Raw genomic sequence first — 22,743 nt, forward strand, 5'->3', positions numbered from 1 at the left:
GTGGCTACTATTCTTAAGGCCTAAAGTTTCCAGTGGCATATTGTGAGGAATGGAAAATATGACGAAGCTCTAGACTTGGAAGCATTTGTTAACAATGCACCCAAAGTAAGTTTGTTTGTTTGTTTGCTGTTGTTTTTTTTTTCCAGATTATAAAATTATCTGCTTTGCTTTCAACTACATTTTATTAATGTAATAAGATGCAAATTTATTAGCTACCATCTTATTTTCTACTTTTCTTCTATTTCCTACAACTAGTTAATGTGTGTTTGAACATGAATAATAATGATGATGATATGATAATGGTGATGTTAACAGTTATAACATGTTATTATTAAATAGTTAACACGGTTGTGTTGGATTCTTGAAACGTTTACTTTTCCACTCTCTTTTTTTTATCTATAATTGATGGGTTAGTTATGATTGAAGAAACAATATTATTAAAATAATAATCTAAACATCTAGATAAACGATTTAGAGAGTTGTCTGTACTAGACTTGAGACAACTTTGACCTGTTCTACTCATTTTAACTAAATTAGTTGATTGACTCATCTGAATAATATTCTTTTAAAACCTACAACTTTCACCCACCTGATTATAAGAGTGAGTAGTCATAAATCAAATCAAATTAACTATTTTGCCCAAAAATAAGAGTTTAAATGCTCATTTATCTAAAAATCTATATAAAATAAGATATGTATCTTATGATTGTGAATGTTATTTTTATAGTCACCAATTCCTAGGAACAATGAAGCATAAAACTAAACATAAGATGCCACATGCCTTTTTTATTTTTATATTAATGACTCTGTTACTTATAAGTTACAAGTATTATTATAATTTGTTATACATAGACATTATTTTTAATGCGCCACAAGTATAATCATATCATATCAAATGCTTCTCTATCTTTCCTCCCACACTAACACTTTCCTCTTACAGTGCTGTTGTAGTCCAATATTCGTATAGTTCATAAAAAAATATTACGATAAATTTATTTTTAACCCGATCGTAACGCTTTTAAAGCAAGTCCCCAAGTTTGCCACACTCTTTTATCAATTCACTTTTGAAATATTATGTTAACACATTTACGTGATTATAAAATTTTATTCTTAAAACTAATATTAAAAATCTTTTACTAAAATAATTTAAAACCGACCCGTTTATAAGATGGGCCAAAACTTGGGTTCTAACTTCTAAACCTAATTTCCATAAACCCCTCAAACTCCATCAACGTAAGTTCTTCAAAAACCCTGAATTGCAAAATTTTGCTAATTACTATTGCTGTAAGATGATTTGAATGTTGTAATTGTTTCATTTCATGCTACAACTGATCAAATTTGATTGCTTTGGATGTGTGATTGAATGTGGAATTGGTAACATGTTTGTATCGAATCGTATTGGTAGATTTAGGGTTTTATCGAGCAAGTTTGATCTTGCTGGATGGTTTGTTCTTACTCCTGCTTTTTATTATTGTTGCTAGGGGTGGTAAACGAGCCAAGCTTGAATCGAGCTGTCATTAATCCTGTTATTTATATAAGTTTTATTAAATAATTATCGTTATATATAAAATTATGATAAAAATAACTAAATAATATATATCTGTTATTTATAAATTTATATTTTAAATATATATAATATATGTATATAAATAATTTTGAATATAGATAAGTTAATTAATAATAAATAGGAAACTAATCGAGCCAGAGCCGAGCTTGAGCTTGAGCTCGAAAAATTACTCACGAGCCGAGCTCGAGCTCTATGTAAATTAAATTAGCCGAGCTTGGGCTTGGCTCGGCTCGTTTACACGTCTATGCGTTGCTTCTTCAGCAGTTGAAATGACTGTGATTGTGAATATGTTTTTGTTTTTCAGTGCTTTGCGAATGACTTCTTACGCATCAGACAACAGTCTGCAACAACCGAAGATACAGATATATTCTACACAAAATGATGAAGTCACTCCCTTCTGGAAAGGTACCTTTCTTGTATAGAAACATATAAGACCTTGCGTAGTGGATAATGTCCACAACGCCCCCCCCCCCCCCCCCCCCCCCACACACACACACTCATTCTATTGGCTGGTTTCTCATCTTGGCCCCACCATTTTATTCAACTAGCGTTTTCTCCACAATGCTGGGAGAGTTTTTGGAGTCGGAAACGCCCCAAAACGATAGAGGGGGCGGTATTGGCCAAAACGCCGGCCAAAATGTTCCACTATGCTTGGTCTAATAAACACATGATTGCAGGTTGGTGTTGAAGGTTTAATTATTCTAAATTTGAGTTGTTTTTGATAGAAAAATATGAAAAGGATGCTAAGAAATATTGGGATATTTTCTACAAACGACATCAAGACCGGGTTGGTTTGCCTGCCCCTTCATTATTATAATTTAGCTTGTATATTGTTATGATTGTTAATTCCTGTTCATGATTAATAATTTCAGTTCTTCAAGGATAGGCATTACTTGGATAAAGAGTGGGGACACTATTTTTCTGTGAGTGTACAGAGTATTTACTTTACTTTAATTTTAAGGTTAACGATAATTAATAATATATATGTACGGAATGACCCTCTCTATATATAGTGGTGGATTCAAATGAGAACACTTAAGTATTATGAGAACCATTAGCAATCATTTTATTCACTAATGAATTACACTATAAAATTATAATGGTTCTACAAATAGTGTATTCATTGATGAAATACATGTATTTTGTAGTGAATAAGATGGTTCCTTTCGGTCCTAATATTTAGTGGTTCTCATTTGAATCAATCGCCACCCTTACATATAAACATATACACACACAAGTTCTAGAAGGATCTACGAAGTCTGAAACATTAGTTTGCTATTTCAGGAGGGAGAAGTAAAGGTTGTTCTAGAGGTAAATATTTTTATTTTTATAATATCACTAAATAACTATAGAACTGTTATCATGCAAAAGTTTTTAAAATCTCATATCATGTTTGGAATAATCTTTGCTTACATTTATTTGTAGGTTGGATGTGGGGCTGGTAACACCATCTTTCCTTTAGCGGCTACCTACCCTGCTTTATATATCCATGCTTGTGACTTCTCACCTCGTGCCGTTGACTTGGTCAAGGTTATTTATTCTTAATATTCTCCATCTACATATAGTTACACTTACTCATAAATATTTACATGTAACAAGTTTATATATTGCTACAGGCACATAAAGATTTTAATGAGTCAAAGATAAATGCATTTGCATGTGATTTAACAAGTGATGACCTGCTGAACCATATACCACCATCTTCAGTTGACATTATAACAATGGTATTGCATTATAACTTTTAAAATGTTGTTGCTTCTAGGGTCAACGTTAAGTTATTGACTGACTTGTTAAATAGATATTTGTCTTATCTGCAGTATCGCCTGAGAAGATGCCTCTGGTATTGCAGAACATCAAGAAAATTATGAAAGTAAGTTATGATTATGTTTCTTAATATAATGATTTGAATCTTTGCCTTCAATGCTTCATTAGAATCAAAATTTCTAATGAATTGTTATCATATGTAGCCAAATGCTTATGTGTTATTCCGTGACTATGCTACTGGAGATCTTGCTCAGGTTCTTCTATATTTTAATATTTAAATTTATATTCAGTTATGTGAACATAACTGTTCCGAATAACTAATTTTATTGCTTAATTGGTACAATCACCCAAAAGGAAAGGCTTACTTGTAAGGATCAGAAGATCAGTGAGAATTTTTTTGTTAGAGGTGATGGAACTGTAAGTTCGATTTCCAATTTGGGATATTTTAGCGTTTTAACAAAATTTATTTTTTACACTTTTTTTGTTGCACATAATGTTTCAGCGTGCATTCTACTTCTCTGAAGATTTCGTGAAAAGTTTATTTCAAGAAAATGGGTTCAGCACTGAAGAATGTGGCGTGTGTTGCAAGCAAGTAGAAAATCGTTCACGTGAAATTGTAATGAATCGGTAAGTAATGTTACATTAAAAAATATAATCAACGGTAAATGAATTTATGTATGTTTTTGGGTTCTTACTGGTTTGAGAACGTAGGCGATGGTTACAAGCTGCTTTCCGTTTAAATAATAATAATAATCTTGAGATACCTAAAATCTCAAATGAGCCCGAAGACGGATGTGATGTTGATATATCTGAAGGATTTGCTTTTGATATGTTTGGCATTTCTTCATCAAGGGATGAGGTCAGCATTTTCTTTTGACTCCAATGATCATCGAACAATCATTTTCTTTATTTATATAATTATATTCCAATGTATATTCCAATGCAACAGATTATGGAGTTGAAGTTACAAGACTGGAACTTTAAAATCAAACTACTTTCCAAAGAATTCCAACACACCTGCAAGTCAACCGGTTTAATGTTATGGGAATCATCTCGACTCATGGCCTCGATTCTTGCTCTAAACCAAACCATCGTTTCTGGTAAAAACGTTTTAGAGCTCGGGTCCGGTTGTGGAGGAATCTGCTCAATGATTGCCTCTAAAACCGCCCACCTTGTGGTCCCCACGGATGGGGACGACAAAGCACTAGAACTTCTCAACGAAAACGTCACTTCAAATCTTGATAAATCTTTATTATCAAAGCTACATATCAAGAAACTAAATTGGGGTGACAAAGAACATATAGAATCTGTCAAGAAGCTAAGTGACAACAAGGGTTTTGATGTTATTATTGGAACCGATGTGACTTATGTTGCTGAAGCGATTATGCCATTATTCGAAACCGCAAAAGAGTTGATTTCAAGTAGTCAAGGTGACGAAGAGGGAGTTAAACCTGCGTTTATATTATGCCATATTTTTCGTCGGGTTGAGGAGGAATCTATACTTTCGGCTGCATCTTGTTTTGGTTTTCAGTTGGTTGATAAATGGCCAAACAACATGATTAACGAAAACCCGTATGGTGGCACAATTAATAAATGGTTTGAGGGTAGAATCAAAGAAGATGACATTGAAAATCCAGCATTAAACATCATGTACTTCCATGCTAAGTGAGCAGCTTTTGCATATTTTTGTTGTCTTTTTACCTTCTTCCAAGAAAGAGTTTAATTTAATTTTTTTGGAAAGGATAATATATTTTTATTCTTTCATATCATATTTGTAATGATATATTGGATTATTGGTGTTATGGATTATGGAAGGATTATATACAAATTTCTTGATTAGCTTGTAATGAATCATTGATATCTTATTATTGTTATTAGTTTTCAAATGATACTTGGTTGTAATAAGATGCAAAGGCCAACAACATATTGAAGAGAAAAATAACACCTAAGAGAAAGCTAAATCAAATACACACCCTCCTTTAAAAGTCATTAACATTGATCATATGCCTTAACTTATCCTTGATCGTGTCCTTAAAAATGGGTAAGTTTCTCAAGTCATCTCTAATATCACTTATGGGATGATGGTAAAGTCTCAAAAAAGGGTTTATATGCTAAAATGTGGAAAGATAAGTACTTCCTTAGTAAAAAGAAGGAAGAAATGATGGCTTACTCCTCTTCGGGCATGCCAAGGACGATTGAGATATATTAATATGACGTTTTGATAGCGTACTTGACTCCCCAAATACACTCGCAATGTTATCTTGTGACTTTAAGATTTTGTAATATGATGGATAAAAAATTTCATGGTGAAGGAAGATGTAGGAGAATATTTTCTAAAATGTCAAGTGGAGCACCATGAAAGATATGACAGAGATAAATAGTTAGGGATTTATCATATTAAACATTAGCTTAGGGTTCCATTAGAGTTTGTTAATAATATATAATCATATTCTTATAAATTAAATAATTAATGATCATTGTGTACAAAGTACCTATTAGGTTTTTATTATTCTATAAACATAAATTTATCCAATGACAGAAAAAATTTGCATTGAACACTAGTGCATTGTGATTCTAATTTAGGAGACACATTATCCATGTTGTAGCATCTTTTATAATATGATATTACCAATTATTGCTTGTGGGAAAGTTGAAATCTAAATGGATTCTAGAAATCTAAATTATGCCATTTGACCTTAGAAGTAATCGTATCTTCTACTTCTTTCTTTTCTTTGTGAAACAAGATATATGATCTATTATATACAAAATATGTGGTGAAGAATATGGAATCAAATGGTGTGATGTAAGCACTCTCCTCATTCTCCACTCTTCAAGGATGTTTAGGGCTACGTGTGACAACATATAATCAAGTTCACATATATGGTTGTACAAATCCTGCCTAGACGCTATAGATTAATCGTTAGTCCCTACATAGCTCACCAGCCAACTTGCGATTATTACAACACTGTTCACAACATGATGAGAGACACGTACACAACGGATTATAAGGAATCCTAACAACATGATGAGAGACACTTACACAACGGAATCATCATCACAAACTAACATACAATGCTTAAGATTAGATTTCTAGTTTGTGGCTAGGGACATAACTCTCTCATATATGTACTGAATGCATACGAATGTGTTCAAGTACATTGTCTTGTTTATAATGTATATAAGACCATACTACAATGTCGGATGCATACGTTACATGTGCATTTATGGCTCGAATGTTGAGTACAATTGTGTCCCATACACAAATATGTTCACAAGTAATTAGTTTGTTAAGTCCATAGAGCACATGGATGTCAGGATTCAAACTCGTCTCACGTGAGTGAGGAGAAGTGGCGCGTACTAGTGAGCCATCTAACATTATTGTAACTTATGAGTCGCCAATTCGCCTTGTGTTGGTTGTTGCATCAAATGAATAGTAACTATGCGTGTTGCATAGTTGCTAACTAGCATAAGTATAAACAATGGCGAAGATTGGATGAATATAGGTAAATTTACACTACGTATACATAATTTATGACGAAACACATATAATATTATTTTTGAGCAAGAAATTAACGGGGGTGGTCGGGGTCAGCTGGGCCATATACAAGCTTCCCCATTGAGTATATATTGTATAATTTAAGCCTATATTATATATTATCATTGAGAATAAAACATATGTAAAGTGACCAATATGGTAAATGGGAACTCATAAATACAGGAATATAAATAATTAAATAATTTATCGCCTCTCCCTCCCTCATAAACTCAGACATTGATATGTGAAACTAAAACATTAATAAATTATACATTAGAAAAAGAGAATCATGAGATAAGCCAGCCAACATTTATTCCCAAGGGCATGGAATGCACTTTGAAAAGTCTATATATATATAGGATGCCAAACTCCAATCTCTAACCTGCAAAGTGAACTCCAACACAATGAAACAGTACCACCACAAACCAAAATAGCTCTAGTTTTCATTTCTCAATGGGTTTTTATGCCTAGCAACAGCATACGTGTATTTTTTCGTCTATGTTGATATGATAGCACGCAATTACGCTATAAAGGTAAATGGGTGGTGACAGAAGAGAGTGAGCACCCATGGTCTTCTTGCGTATGTATGCGTAAAACTATGTGTGCTCACCCTCTATCTGTCATCCCCAGCACTCTCTTTATCAGGATAAAAGCACAAATCTTAATTAAATACAATAGTAACTCAAATTGATCAACATATATATAAAATAACTGATCTTTGTCTAGCAGGTATATATTCTATCATGTTAGCATGTCAACAAATTGCTGTCTTGATTTTTATAAGGAGAATATATAATGAAATAGCATTCTATTAGTTATTTGCCTGCATTTTTTTCTTCATCATTTATATTCTTAGTTAGTATTAATTTTTTAGACTATTTGATTGTATGACACGTTTGTAAGTTTTTGGTGTAAATCACAGTATCATACTAGCTAGATTACCAGAGATACATATGAAGTCGATCACTATATATACACGTGCCAGATTTTCAAATCTCCTCAAATAGGATTCGAACCTACAACCAAACAGTTACAGCTGACTGCTCTACCACTGAGCTACCGAGGAAGTCACAATCGAATCATACACACTTTACAAATGATAGTGTAAAATTATTGTAATTTCATAACTTAACTTTAGATTCTGATTTTTGTATTAATTTTCAAACATTGTATTAAATTTGCAGATTTGAATTAATATTCTTTGTAATTTGTATTAATTAAATTTCCATATTTGAATTAATTTCTATAATTAATATTAAATTTGTATATTTGAATCAATTTCTATAATTAAAGTAAAATGTGTATATTTTGTATTAATTTTGACAATTTGTATTAAATTTCCAGGAAAATATAAATAAAATTTATTTCACATTGTTATTTGGAATTATCTGTTGCCGACGGATTTGTAGAGAAAGTTTTCGTCCTTTTGTTATAAAGCAATACGTCGATGAACCATTGGTAATCATATTGGCTTCGCCGGATGGTCCACCTAGTTGTTAGCCATTGGACAGGCAACCGTTGGCGATCTCTCGCTAAGGGGTCTCTGATAAATCTCTTAATAGGCAAATAAAATTACTCATGCATGCCCATGGAGTTTAGCAGTGTTTTTGTCGCAATTGCTACTCGTTTGACCCTCTGGATGCTTATGAAGCTTATGCTAAACCATTTTACTTGTATGTATGTGTAGCTAGTTAAAGCTCAAGCTCCATGATTATCGTGTCAAGATTTTACGTAGTTTTCACCAAAACGACAAAGATTTGGTAGGATGAAAACTAGTCGTAACTGGGATAGAAATATAGTGAAATTGACCTAGGAGGGGGGGGGGGGGGGGAGGCATCGGTATCAGTACTACACTGCAGTATGCTATTGATACCAAGGCCATGAAGAAATTATGTGGACTCAAGGCCTTAATTACTACAACTTATTGAAAGAAACTACTGCTTATTATATTTCCGTAAGTCGTTCTTTGTATCAGTTGTTTGTTTCTAGTGTTATTTCTATTTATAGGTTTTGCGTCTTTACTATATAAGAATTTTGTTGGTAATACCTATGGATGAGATCCGTCGGTAACTGTCAATAGGTGATATTTGTAACGTAAACCATCACCGTTTGAACTGTCCGGTTTACCACTTGGGTTGATTGAACCGGAGAATCAGATCGATCTGGCGGCCAGACCGCATTTCAAAAATAATTTATAACTTTTGGCTCTATATTTTATTTAGTTATGGCATCATATTTTCTTAAAATTATTAATTTAGAAAAATTAAAGTGTTAAATCTTATCTTATCTTATCTTAAAAATATATATAAACGAAACCTCCCTAAGTTCTCTCAAGCCACCAGATTGTTTTATTTAAAAATGAAGGATTCTCATGCATTTGACCCGAATTCAGGGGTATGGGTCTCACAAAACCCAGACAGCCCTGAAACGGGTTAACATCTCATTATATTAAAAATTAATCTTATTAAATATCTGATATGAAAATCCTATAATATAGGGATATACTAAAAATTAATATCCGATTTAAAAAAAAAGATATTATGTATAATTAAGAAATAATTTTATAGTAAAAAAAATGGATCATGGGTCTCACCAAACCCAGATATATTTTAAACCAGGTTATTACATCTCATTTATTTGTAAAACCCTTTCATCATTAAATCCTAAGTATATCATTAACTTTCTTACAATAAATAAAATTAAAATTCTAAAAAAATATAAATATTAGAAATGAATAATGTAAATCAACCCCGTAATACGGGGACAAAAGCTAGTTAATGTATGTTTTAAAAGACTAGTTCATGAGAATTTGAGAATATTTATTAGCGAATATTATAGAACAGATTTTGTTTCGTGATTGTATTTGATTATGTTTTCTTGTATTTATCTCTATTATACTATTATATATAGTTCATCAATAATACATTACAGCTTACATGGTTTTTATTATTCTACAATGAGTTCATCGAGCAACCATTTCAAATCAAGCTAGTTGCTACTTCATGATTGCATGTTAATATATGAAAGAAAATTATATAAAAACTATAAGAAACTAGTAGATAAGGTTTTGATAGTTGGGGTGTACACAGCAATACAATTAACAAGATGATCATTCTGGAGGTATCAAGTGGAGCACCATGCAGGAAAGTATGGCTGAAATTGAGATGAAGATTGAAGATAGGATAAGAAGGGAATGCCACCATGGGGCCATCATATCAATGATGGAAAAAAAGTAAATAAAGTATGCTTATGCAATCTCATAACATGAACAGCCCAATAATTTATTAATAATTTGCTTCCGTCCTCAATATATAGAAAGTAAAATATGAATTCTCTTCAATATGGTTCATTTAATTAGCAGAATTTGTTGAAATGGTTCATTTAGTTTAGGGTGATCATTCATTGTCATGCTTATTAGTCAAGTAATCAGTAGTTCACGGGCAATTCGAATTTGTAGGAAATTTATTTTAGAGGTGATATTTTTGTTGCCGGCCTATAATTGTTGGACGTAATACCCTCTCGAATACAAGATGGCGTCAGGTTGGTTGAGTGGGCTGATTTTGAGTTATGGAATTGGACATTTAGTTAAATCAATTATGGATAAACTGAATGAGTTGAATTTAATTTATGATAGCTAATCAGTAGATAAACATGTGAGTTTTAATTGCTATTTTGTTAGGAGTTTGAGTTATCTCTGATTGTACCGAGTTAAGGTCTATATAACCTAATTAAAGTTGTGATTATATGGTTTATGAGTTTTTAATTAGTTTTTGGAGTTATATTTTTTTTGGTTATAAGGTTGAGAGTTATTTAATTCAGATTCATCGTATGCATTCACGTTTTAGTGAGCTATATCAATTCGTTCTTGAATAATTAATTAATGACACAGGTGTGAGATACAGAGACGTTATGTATCAAACTATATACAAAGACAACAAAAATAAAGGGAAATAAAGAACAAAAATAAAGAATCTAAAGATATAAAAAAATTCATGGCTGGGGTGCATGCAGCAAGATAAGAAGATCATTCCCAGATCAAGTGGAGCACTTGGGAAGCTGCACGATGAACATGCATGCTGCATAATGGCCGAATGTGAGATCAAGAACATGGCAAAAAGGAATACTATCCACCATTAGGGCAACTAAGAAAAAGAAGAAAGCTGTAGTAGCAGGGTAGGGCATATTATTATCTTGGATTCTTACTGGATCCTTTTACTTTTGCAGACTTGTAATTAACTATCACTCTAATCCGGTGATCTTTCGATAATGGTGACCGAACAAAGCTTATAAAAATATAAAGTGCATCGGGTTATATGATGTTAATGATATGATTAACATGATCACAATGATTTAAGGCTTAACCTTAACACCTTTAAGGGGCTAACTAATGGCCTTAATTATGAATCTGATTGGTTGCATTTGTGCTTTACAGTGGGCAGGTAATGATGTAATATGTGCCCATTAAGGAAACTAATTAACTTAAGGTTAAGCATCATGATGATGCAATTAATATTGCACTATTAATGCATAAAGCATATATACTTTAGGTTACTTTACTGCATGCCCAAGATATATTCGTTTCTTTCATCACCATGTTCCTTCACACTTTTTTAACTTTCTTTTTGGTTTTAAAGATGAGGGAACCATCCAGTCCCATACCGGATATGCATACTTAATTTCCTTCAACTCTTTAAGTTCAAAACCTATGCATCGTTGATAACTTGATATCAAGTATTCAAGTGATCAAGTGATCAATTTTTTTCTAGCATCACCGACCAAAACAACATATTATCAATCAATCAATCAAACCCATTAAAAATCCCGTCAATAACAAAGCTACTAACAAGGTCTGGTGAAACAACATATAAACATATGGATCCAAGTCCCGAATTGATACGAACACAATATAAGAAACTCGATAATTCTAAGTCTTTAATATAACCAAGAATATACAACTCAAAAACTTGATTACAAATATAAGTACTCTAATTACTGACTTGTTTGAGTCCTACTCCAATTCCGCCACCGACGCTTGTGACTCAAGAAATTAAGCTAGCCGCCGACAACGATGTTAGAGCATTCTGATATATGTTATTTACTAAATCACTTATCAACTACACTGTTAATCATTGGAACAGATTGTTGGGTCATCAAGAAGACACAAGAGCCGAAGATGGAGGTAGCAGAGATGAGAATGCTACGCTGGATGTATGGGCACACAAAGTTAGACAGAATAAGAAACGGTGTGTTTCGGGAGAGATTAGGGGTAGCTAGCTAACATATAAGACAAAATAAGAGAATGGAGATTGAGATGGTTTGGACATATGAAGAGAAGATAGACAAAGAATCCTGTAAGATCTGTAGAAAATATTACTATAGAGGGGAGGAAGGGTAAAGGCAGACCTAAATTGACTTGAGATGAAAGGATTATGTATGATTTGCTAGACTTAAACCTCTCTGCGGACATGGCTGAGGATATGAATTCTTGGAGACGTGGAATTAAGGTTAATGATTTCTAAGGAGAAAGTAGTAACTTAGGGGCTTCTCTTTACCTTATTTTTGGTCACACGCCATTATGTTATTCTCTTTTCTTATACACACACACACACATATGGGAATTTATCCTTACTATTTCAATATATCTATATATTATTATCATTATTATTACTAAGTGTATTATTAATTATATATTACTGTTGAACTTGGATTGACTTTTATATCCTCCCATACATATGATTTTTAGAGCCGAGGGTCTCTTTGGAAGCCACCTCTCTATTATATTGGATAGAGGTACGGTGTGCCTACATCTCACCCTTCCCAGACCCTACTTATAGCTCTGCTATTGGTGGGATTTTCCACTGGGTATGACTGATTGATCGATCTTTTTTTTATTGTTCTCATTGTTGTGACATTCATCAATTTCGGGTCTTGTTTGTATTCGTTTTTGTATTTGTTTATTATATAAACCGACCCGATTTGTAAACCGAAGCTTATGTTATAATCAAAATGATGGATTTATGTTACAATATTGTTTCACACTTGTTGGGTCTTGAAAACATCCTACCTTAATTTTTATTTTTATTTTTATTTATTTATTTATTTTATTATTATTATTTTTGTTGTTTTGTGTTTTTGTCTTGATCCATTTTGCATGAAAACTCTTGTGTCTCACACCCATATTTGACCACCAACATTACCCTATATATACACCACCTTTCCTCTTCATTTTTCCCTTGCTACAACTCAAAAAGAAAAAAAAGCTCTCTCAAACATCAAAGATTCAAGGTTATCTTCTTAAATGTTCTTGAAAATTTTTAGTCTTTCATCTTAATTACTTTATGTAGCCTTATTAATACTTGTTTATGGTTGTGCAACATATATATAATATACACCCCTTGTTTACCTTTGGCAGTTACTTCTCCGATTCCGGTCGGTGAGGTTTCGGACCTCATAATGCAAGGCTTCATGGAGGACTTCGTGTCCTTGATATATATACATCTATATAACTTGTTCATACATATTAATCTTGCTTATTTTAGTTTGTTGGTCATGTTTACAAGTTCCATGGTTATAGGTTTTTAAGAGTCTATGCTTCGGTTTAACCGTAAATAGCTCTAAACCGTAAACCGAACTTTGTTACTAGTTTTGTTAAATAATTGTTTAAACATACTTATTGTTAGATCTAAGCTTCTAAAATTATTTTTACAAATTCTATGGTTATGGGTTTGTAGAATCTTACCTCGGTCTTAATCTGAACCGAAAACCGAACTTTTGTTTAAAGACTTTATTGTTAACTTTTGGTTATAAAACTTAAAGTATTTTTTTTATTTGTACATTATTATACAAGTTCTTTAGTGTTTGGACATGTGGAAACCAAACCGATTCTTACTCGCTTAAAACACACAAGTGTGTTTTTTAGCCATCAAGACTTGTATATTTCTTTAAAAATAGTTACAAATTGATTTTTAAATATTTTCTTAAGTACTTGGAAATGTTGGATCCAACTTGATCTCATAACAAAGTTTGGACCGACAAAACCGAACACTCGCTTAACGTGCGTTGTTAGTTCTAAAACAATGGAACTACATATTTGGTTAAGTCTTATTAAATTTTATTGAGTTATCTCATAACATTCAATATTTTGGAAAGTTGACTTTGGGTTTGACCAATTATCAAGACCCGAACCGACAACCCGAACACTCGATAAAAAAAACCCGTTTTAGTATCTTTATTCCAAAGGGATTTGCATTCTTGCATGTTATCCACCTTATTACTTAACATAGGTTGAGTAAATATTAAGGTTAGACACTTTAACCCGGTTTCGAGCAAACTTACATTTTTAAAGGGTTATTATTATAAATTCTTAAATAGTTACATTTTAAAACCTTAAACTTTAATTATTTACATTTCTCAACATTTATTTTGTTTAAAGACCTTCAAGACAACCTTTCTAAATTCAAGACTTCTTTTCTTTTTAGGCATTGTGCGTTAAACTCGTCGTTCCGACAAATCTCCAAATTATCATCTTACAAGTTTACTACTTGAAGGTGAGTACTTCATACCCCATTTTCCATCTTTTATTTTGGGGGTGACATTTCATACTTATTCAACAAAATGCTTTATATTTGAATCTTAAACCACAAACGTAGTTGTATACTTTATCTAAATAATTGCTCGATTTGGTGTTCTATGCTTATATGCCTATGTGTTTATCGCTTTTGGTTGGTGGAACTATAAAATCCGAGACTATTTGGCATCCCCTTATAGAAAGGTGTCGTTAACGTAATGCAATTAACGATAACTATAAAATTTTAGACTATTTGGCATCCCCTTATAGCTAGGTGTCGCCAATGTGTTTAGCGATATCTATTTATCCAAATTACCACTTTTATTTATCGTTTCGTATGCAAGTTTTGTGGCTATCTTTATTATATACTAATATGATTAAACTTATGAATTGCTCACAAACCTTTGTGTTGACAAACTTTATTTTATGAAATGTTGCAGGTTTGCATCTTGGTTGATTTATGATTGTTAAGAAAACGACATCAAAGACCTTAGGATATTAGTAAAAATGAACAATATCAAATTTGCCATATTTTGTAATATCTTGTTTACGGTTATTTTATGGATAATTGTTATGTGACATTTTCGATGTTGTGAAATGAAATGAGTTTATTAAATACTGTCACTTTAATTAGTGTCATGTGCTTATGGACAATCGTTACACATCGGCATGTTCCGCCGCCTTTGGTCGGGGTATGACATGTATAATAAATAAATAATATAAGTGTTAAATGCGCAAACCAATATATGTGGTAATAATTAATCAAACCTTAACAAACCAAAAGCAAGTATACTCGTGTGCTTGAATCGTTGCCAAGCGAATCGGGCATTAATTACAATGACTAAATTTGCCGGTTTAACTTTGCCAAGCGAATCGGGCTCTGGTTACTAAGACGGTCGTATGATCATACTAATGAGAACCCTATACAAGGGGATATGTTGGACCTATCCGAACCTTATCAAGTAAACAATTAAACAGGTAGCAATTAGCAAATAGCATTCAACTGATATTCACACAATAATCATGTTTGCGATTTTGAGTATATATATAGAATAGAAAATATGAGTAAGTACGCATATGTCCCAAAAATGTTAGAAAACAGTGTATAAAAAGGGTAATGATCAAACTCACCTTAGATTAAAGGCAAGTGAGTATAATTAGGAATAAACGAGTCAACGGATAAGCTAGTCGTCCAATACGCGTCAAACGAGATAATTGATTAGAACCTGAAACTTTTTGATATGCAACTATAAATAAAAACGAACTTAATGTCGCTGGAATCAATCCAAACGGATGAGTAGAACTCTAGTTATGTTGAATTAAACGTTTAAGCGAGCTGGTACAGACCAGAATTCTAACAGCGAGTCGGAAGTCGGGTTTTTGGCAGTAGCCTTAAAATTTTGTTACGAGAATAAAAGTCTTCTGGACCGAACGTTGAATCCGACCAGAAGCATGATAAAACGCAAAGTCAAACTTGTTGACTGTTTTACCCTTTATCGGGTTTTAAAGCAATTGACCAGTCAACACCCTTCAACCACCGAAATTTATTGAAGGCTATTGACTAGGGAATATGTATGAACGATTTTACAGTTTACAACTTACCCGGAAAGTGAAAGGATTGATGAGAAACGGAAGTCAAAGGTCCTTGAGTTTGCAAGGTCAACGAACAAGTCTTGAATCTTTAACGTATATGCAAAAACCGAAGGGTTGGAGAATGAACAGAGGTAAGGGACGGCTGGAGGATGTTCTTTAGGGTTTGATTAAAGTTTACAGCAGATGTTTAATGGTTGTTTATATAGAAAAACATAAAACGAACTAATTATAGGCTTTTTGGCCCGTTTAAGCAAGTATATGCGTTTTAAGGAAAGAATCAACGATTTTTACATAAAGATCTGATCTTGGTCAGTAAGAAACGAATTGGGAATGGTATTTAGTTGTATGATGTTTACTTGGACCTTAATTCACTCAAACATACCTAGTATAATCAATTTTATACCTTAAACGAACTAACGAACGAAAACGAACTCAGATTCTGTGCAGATCAGCCACCGCGCTGCGCGGCAGAGGAAAAGTGGCCCAACGCGTGGCGCTCCGGGTCCAGGTAAGGGCAAGTTTCACAAGTTGGCACTTTTAGTCCTTTATGTTTGATATTTGAGCAATATTTGAACTTGTTTTGTTATAACTAATGAATAAACAATATATAAAACTTTAAGGGCTTAAAGTGAATTATTAGAAACTTAAATATTCATAATTACTTGATTTTTAATAATAATAAAGATCTAAAAATGTTTCGTTCATAAACAAATACGGGTTTGGAAAATCCGAAATGTTACACTTAAAATAAACTTGAAACCCGAATCATGTTAAAATTATAACTTTCATACTTTTGACATTTTAAAGTCAACACTTTGAACCCATAACAAATTTGACGATAAATATATTTTGCATTTTCAAACTTTTAAGAATATTCAAAATTTTTAATTTTTGAACCGTAACAAATTTTGACCTAAATGTAGGTAACTTGTACAAAACAATCTATTTACCAACTTTTGATCTATAAAATCAAATTTTACTTCAAAAAAAAACCCAAAACAATTTTCATTTGAGAAACATGATTTGTTGTTGATTTTTGAAATTCATCAAGTATTTTGAAATATATAGTAACATAATATGTTAATATTTATATTTATAAAAATATATAGATATTATATAAATATAGTGTAAAAGGAAAGTGAATAATTATTGATTTATTACGTATATTAGGGTATATTAGTTTTGGAGGGAAAAAAAATTATAAGAATTAACCAAAACATGACAAGTGTCTACATTTATTTTACTTTATTAGGATAGGTAGATAGATGTCCATTGCTACATGAAAGTATTAGATAGAATATATTAATTAAGGTTTATTGTAATATCTTTATCATAGTTAAGAGACGTGATTCTGATTCGATTGGGTTTCATTTGTAGTTATCATCATTGTTTTCTCACATGTAATTAATAATACACAATACATTATGATGATTTCATCATTTTATAAATCATTGTACTTTTCTTGGATCTGATCCTGTCTTGGAGTTTCGATCATATATAGGCGAGAATTGTTGTCTGAATTAAAAATGCGATCGTTGAAGGTTCAGTCCCCCCCACACCCACCCCCCCCCCCAAGTACCATCTTGACTGTAGTCTGGCTATTTGGTAGTCTCTTAATGGTCATTAAGAGGCTACCGTTTAATGGTTCATAGCCTCTTAATGGTAACTGAGGCTATGAACCATTAAGAGGCTATGAACCATTATGAGGTAGCCTCTTAATGACCATTAAGAGACTACCAAACAGTGTGTCGTGTAATGTTATGTTTTGTGGCCGTTTGGAGGATATGGTACTGTGTGGTGGTGGCTACCGGGGAGAAGAATGAAGAGGGAAAGGGTTTTTGATTTTTTATTATTTTTAATGAAAAGACAATCCTACCTCATTTTAACACTAATTAAATCTAGTAGTGTTAAAAACTAAAAACTAACAAGCAATGGAATACCAAACAAAAAATATTTCATTTCCTACATATATTGTTAAGAAATAAAATCTAAAGTAGACAGGCTCATATCAATGTATCTCAAATCATCCATATAATTTAGTGTAATAATGATAATAATAATATTCTTGAAATGTGGAGGAAGAATATATAAAGCTACTATATACATCTATCGAGAAGGGAATGGAAAGTGGGTTTGAGGAGCCTATATAAAGGTCACAAACCTCCACTTCTGATTCACACATCAAATCATTCATAAAATATATGCTTAGTACATTATGAGAGTACAAGAGTACCACCATCAAAATATCTTTATATAAACTAGGGTTTCCTTCTATGGCAGCAACAACAAACAGAAGTATATATCTTATCACATAAAAAGGTAAAGGGTGGTGACAGAAGAGAGTGAGCACCCATGGCCTTTCTTGCATATATATGGGATTCATTATGCTTGAAGTGATGCGTGCTCACCCTCTGTCTGTCACCCCCTCTCTTAATTCTACTCTCATCAAATCTTATATATTTTTCTGCATTTTTATGCAAATTACTTATAAATCTTAACACTTAAACATGTGAAAAACGTGCTCATGCCCTTGAAAACATAGACAAATTGTTTGAATCATTAAACTTATGAATTGAGTCTTTGTTAAATCTCAAAGTTTTCCGATCTTCTTTAATTAGTATGGACATGTATATGAGTAGGATTTAAACGAATTTTCATTAAATTTATGCAGTTAATTGTGCGCACAAACCCTAAATTTTTTCATCTAGATATAATATGTTGTAGTGTTTCTGTTACTTGCTTCATAAGTTCATGTTAATTAAGTAGCGGTTGTAACTCGAGTTTTATTTACGATGTAACTTTTAGGATATATAGGATCTGCAGATGAAGACAAAAAATAACTCTGCAAGTTTTGGGGAAAAAAGAGTTCAATTTCATATTTGGGTGGATTTCTTGTTAAAGATGTATTAGATAATTAGTATGTGATTGGCATTAAAGATCTGAACAATTCACACTTATAAATGTAAATGGAATAGTTTTTCTTGAATTGGAAATTTTTGTATATTTTTCAACATAAGCTGAATTGAAACTTAGAACGCTTTCACATTTGAATGTCTCATGATTTTAAGTGTGTCAATCTTTTGACAAGTGATATTTTGATGAACCATATGGATCTGTGTAATTTATTCTAAATAAATAATTATAAAAAATAGACTTAATTACATCCAGAAATTTTTACCAGTGAATGTCAAAAATGGTCACTCTAGAACAGGCCAAGTCAAACTAAATTGGGTCAAACCAAAATGGGTCAAGCAAAAGAAATTAAATTAAATAAGCCATATATAGAAATGTAAGCAGTAAATTTCATCAAAATACAGGCCAAGCCAAACTAAATTTCATTAAATTAAATAAGTCACACTAGAACAGGCCAAATCAAACTAAATTGGGTTAAACCAAAATGGGTCAGGCAAAAGAAATTAAATTAAATTAAATAAGCCACATATAGAAATGTAAGTAGTAAATTTCATCAAAATACATATTACAGTTGACAAAAACTTTTGCATAATTATCACAGCTCAAAACTCTTATGTACAAATAAAAAAAATTAAAGTTAAATAGTGTAGAATTATAAAAAAGAAATAATACTCTGAATACTATCATATTTTGGTCTAATTTTTATAACGGTCCAATCAAACTAAAAAACTATATCAATGTATTAATAACTAATAATTGATGTGGTTAGACAATTAAACAATCTAAGCTTAATTGTTATTTAGTGAAAGCAAAACTAAATTTGCGTTTAAAGAGTTGGGCTCAGAAAATTGGGTTTGGGCACTAAAAAAACACGAATGAGGTATTTGGGGTATTTGAACCTAATATGTTAAAAGTTTATATAAAAAAGTACGAATTTAAGGGGGTGCCTACGCTCTCCCCCTGACACAACACTAAGTCCGCCCCTAATTACATGGATGGTCCACTTTGTTTACATGTATTGCATGTTTGGTTTCTAAGTATCACAATTTGCACGAGTTTATTTTTTATTTTTAATTAAAGAGGTATTTTAGTCTCTTCACAAAAACGTATTATGTTAGTATAGAAACCTAAAATTGGGTGGCAATATTCAGACCTAAAATATAATCCTAAATTTGTAATTCGAAATTCGGCTCTTCAAATACTTCCATCAACTCTTCTTTCCGCTATGAGTTTCATCTGTCAGCAAGTTCCTTCTGGATTCCTAGTGATTGATCGCCCTTCTCTTTCCAAATCAAAGTCGCAAAGGTGAAGCCTTTTGATACCAAATATTTGGCCTTTTGTTCTAGCAAATAGCTATGTTAGAGCGAGATGGAAATGGACGAAAGGAATGATGATATAAACTTAGTGTACTCTCTTATTTCCATACATGCTATGATATATTTATGTTTTAATTATTACATAATTCGGTTTTAATATGATTTTCGTAACAACAATATAATTCAGCAGGAAATAAGCAAAAGTTTGGTATGCTTTGTGTTATAAGGTACGGTAACATCCCAAATCATCCAATGCAGCACATGCAGCCGAGGGTGCTATGAAAATCAAGCAACCAAATCCTTCTTGCCGCATAATTGCGTGGTGGGAGTAATCATCTCCACACGCACCATTCGTCAAAAAAATCCGACTATATCAAATAATTTTTTTTTGAAACTCTTTAACCAAATGGATTCAACTAAACACAATTAAGAACCTTTTTTCATAATTTGATACTTCGTGTTTCCCTCAAAATCATTAATATATCGTTTGCTGAGAGAAGATTCTAGAATTATAACTATACTAGCACCGGCCATCTTTCGGGAAAATACATTGAATTGGCGTTATTGTTGAAAGATAAAATTACCCAAAAAGTTGGCCTTTAATGTTTTTTTTAATAATGTAGTTTTTTTTACGAAAATTATTTAATTAATGTTATATATTTTATTTTTATTTTGTTGCTACAAATTTAATTGCATTAAAAATATATATTAAAAAAAAGATGAGCAATGGGTTTACCATGGGTTAACTAGTGACGGGAGCGAGTGATATAAGAGGTGGCGATGTAATGTTTAGGTAAAACTGAGTGACAGTGATAGGTATAACACATATCTTAAGTGTAAAGATACCAAACAAGTTGGTTTTCCGAGTTTACATTTTGCTTTTTTGGTAAGTTATATAAAAATAAATTAAAGATACGGGTCAAATGGTCCAATGGGTGGTATTTGTATCAACTCGTAAAAATCAGTGTCATAATACAGTTTATGTGTCCAACATGTTTTTTTTTGGGTTAAAGTCGTGTTTGAATTGGTGCATAATTCTGGTATCATGTCGGGTCTAACCCGTCAACCTACAAACATAAATCCTTTATCACCCTTAATTGAGATCGGGTGTCATCATTCACCTCTCTCATCATTCACTACGTCTTTCTTCCAGATTAGTGATAAAATCATTTAGTCTCCCTACTTCTCTTTAACATATGAGTTCCCAAACCATGGATGCCATATTTCTTGTCTCTCTTATCTCTCAACTTTGTTTTTAATTAAAATATTTACAAATAAATTGAATTAATAAATAAAATATTTACGAGTAAAATAGATAAAATCTACATAAGTTTAAATATGTTCAAGTTTATAAAGTTTTATAAAGGAAAATACGTATGTGTATTGACTTCATCTCATCAGAAAAAATATATATATGCTAGAGGCCTAGAGTCGCACATTTCTAAAGACATGTGTGTTGTTTTATGTATTTACACGGAGAGAATTTATAGGTAATTTATTTTTACATATTTATGATTATATGTTGTTTTTTATGTCTATTTTACTTTTACCTTGTTACTCTTTAACTGCTTCTTTTGTTATTGGTAGTTTTGTATTTCTATAGCTTCAATTATGTATGTTTGTATTTTCATTTTCCCGTTATACTTTGTACAACTTGGCCTACAACTTGACCTTAAATACTTAAACCAATTTATTTATATTCTCGATTTCTCACGTGTGATTCAACGACCGGTCACAACACAACTACAAATAAGATATTTATTATGAGTTGTGTCACATGTGTGGTCGTTGACCATTACCAACGACTTCCTCAGCCTCCAATAACGACTTTTATTTTTATTTCATCATCAAAACTCAAACTCAACACTCCCATTTCTCTCCAAATCCATCCATGGCTGATTACAAATCAAGATCATACGATTTCACTGACCTCAAAAACATGCAGCTAGACACATACAACCCGAAAATGGCCGATTTTCGATCATACAGTGTTTCGTATCCTTCTACTTACCGAATCCCTCAAACGAATTTGGACATCGTCGTTGCGAATGATTTCAAGTTGAAGAAAGTGAAGTCGACTAACGGATCAGCCTCCAAGTCTTGGAGCTTTCGGGATTCTGAGTTCCAGAGGAAGAAGAGAGTTGCGGGGTATAAAGTTTACGCGGTTGAAGGCAAACTTAAAGGGTCGTTTAGGAAGAGCTTTAGGTGGATCAAGGATAAGTATCTTAATGTTGTTTATGGATAACCAATTTATTTTATATATATATATATCTCTTCAAATATTTTTATAAATTACAAAACTGAAATCCATCTTCATGTATTTGTATATTTGTATGAGATCTATGGATTCTGATTACAGCAATATATATGTGATGTTTCTTATTGGTTTTAGTAGTAGATATCTAGACTCGAATCAGACTTGAAAAACTTGTCCTTTTGGTGTATACTATTCGAATCAGACTCGAAAAACTTGAAATTCTAATTAGAT

The 22,743-nt window shown here is 32.2% G+C and overlaps 3 protein-coding genes across 3 annotated transcripts in view; 2 read left to right on the top strand and 1 right to left on the bottom strand.

Moving 5' to 3' along the window:
* Nucleotides 1-22,743, bottom strand: part of LOC143630866 (uncharacterized protein At4g33100-like) — a 70,965-nt gene that overhangs the window by 38,455 nt on the left and 9,767 nt on the right. The window lies entirely within an intron of this gene.
* LOC143630864 (uncharacterized) lies at nucleotides 1,158-5,153 on the top strand. Its single transcript, XM_077099762.1, has 13 exons — nucleotides 1,158-1,233; nucleotides 1,872-1,972; nucleotides 2,293-2,354; nucleotides 2,440-2,496; nucleotides 2,855-2,878; nucleotides 2,993-3,097; nucleotides 3,184-3,291; nucleotides 3,366-3,437; nucleotides 3,535-3,585; nucleotides 3,686-3,748; nucleotides 3,834-3,958; nucleotides 4,043-4,190; nucleotides 4,281-5,153. Exons 2-13 carry the CDS (start codon nucleotides 1,882-1,884, stop codon nucleotides 4,998-5,000), a joined length of 1,626 nt encoding a protein of 541 aa, XP_076955877.1. The 5' UTR covers nucleotides 1,158-1,233; nucleotides 1,872-1,881; the 3' UTR covers nucleotides 5,001-5,153.
* On the top strand, nucleotides 22,147-22,500 carry LOC143630916 (uncharacterized). The gene has a single exon (XM_077099804.1). The coding sequence runs from the start codon at nucleotides 22,147-22,149 to the stop codon at nucleotides 22,498-22,500; it is 354 nt and encodes a 117-aa protein (XP_076955919.1).

The sequence above is a fragment of the Bidens hawaiensis genome, unplaced genomic scaffold (genome assembly GCF_021521415.1).
Source record: "Bidens hawaiensis isolate Kalapana, Puna unplaced genomic scaffold, B.hawaiensis_p1.1 tig00005851_1, whole genome shotgun sequence".
Taxonomy (NCBI): Eukaryota; Viridiplantae; Streptophyta; class Magnoliopsida; order Asterales; family Asteraceae; genus Bidens; species Bidens hawaiensis.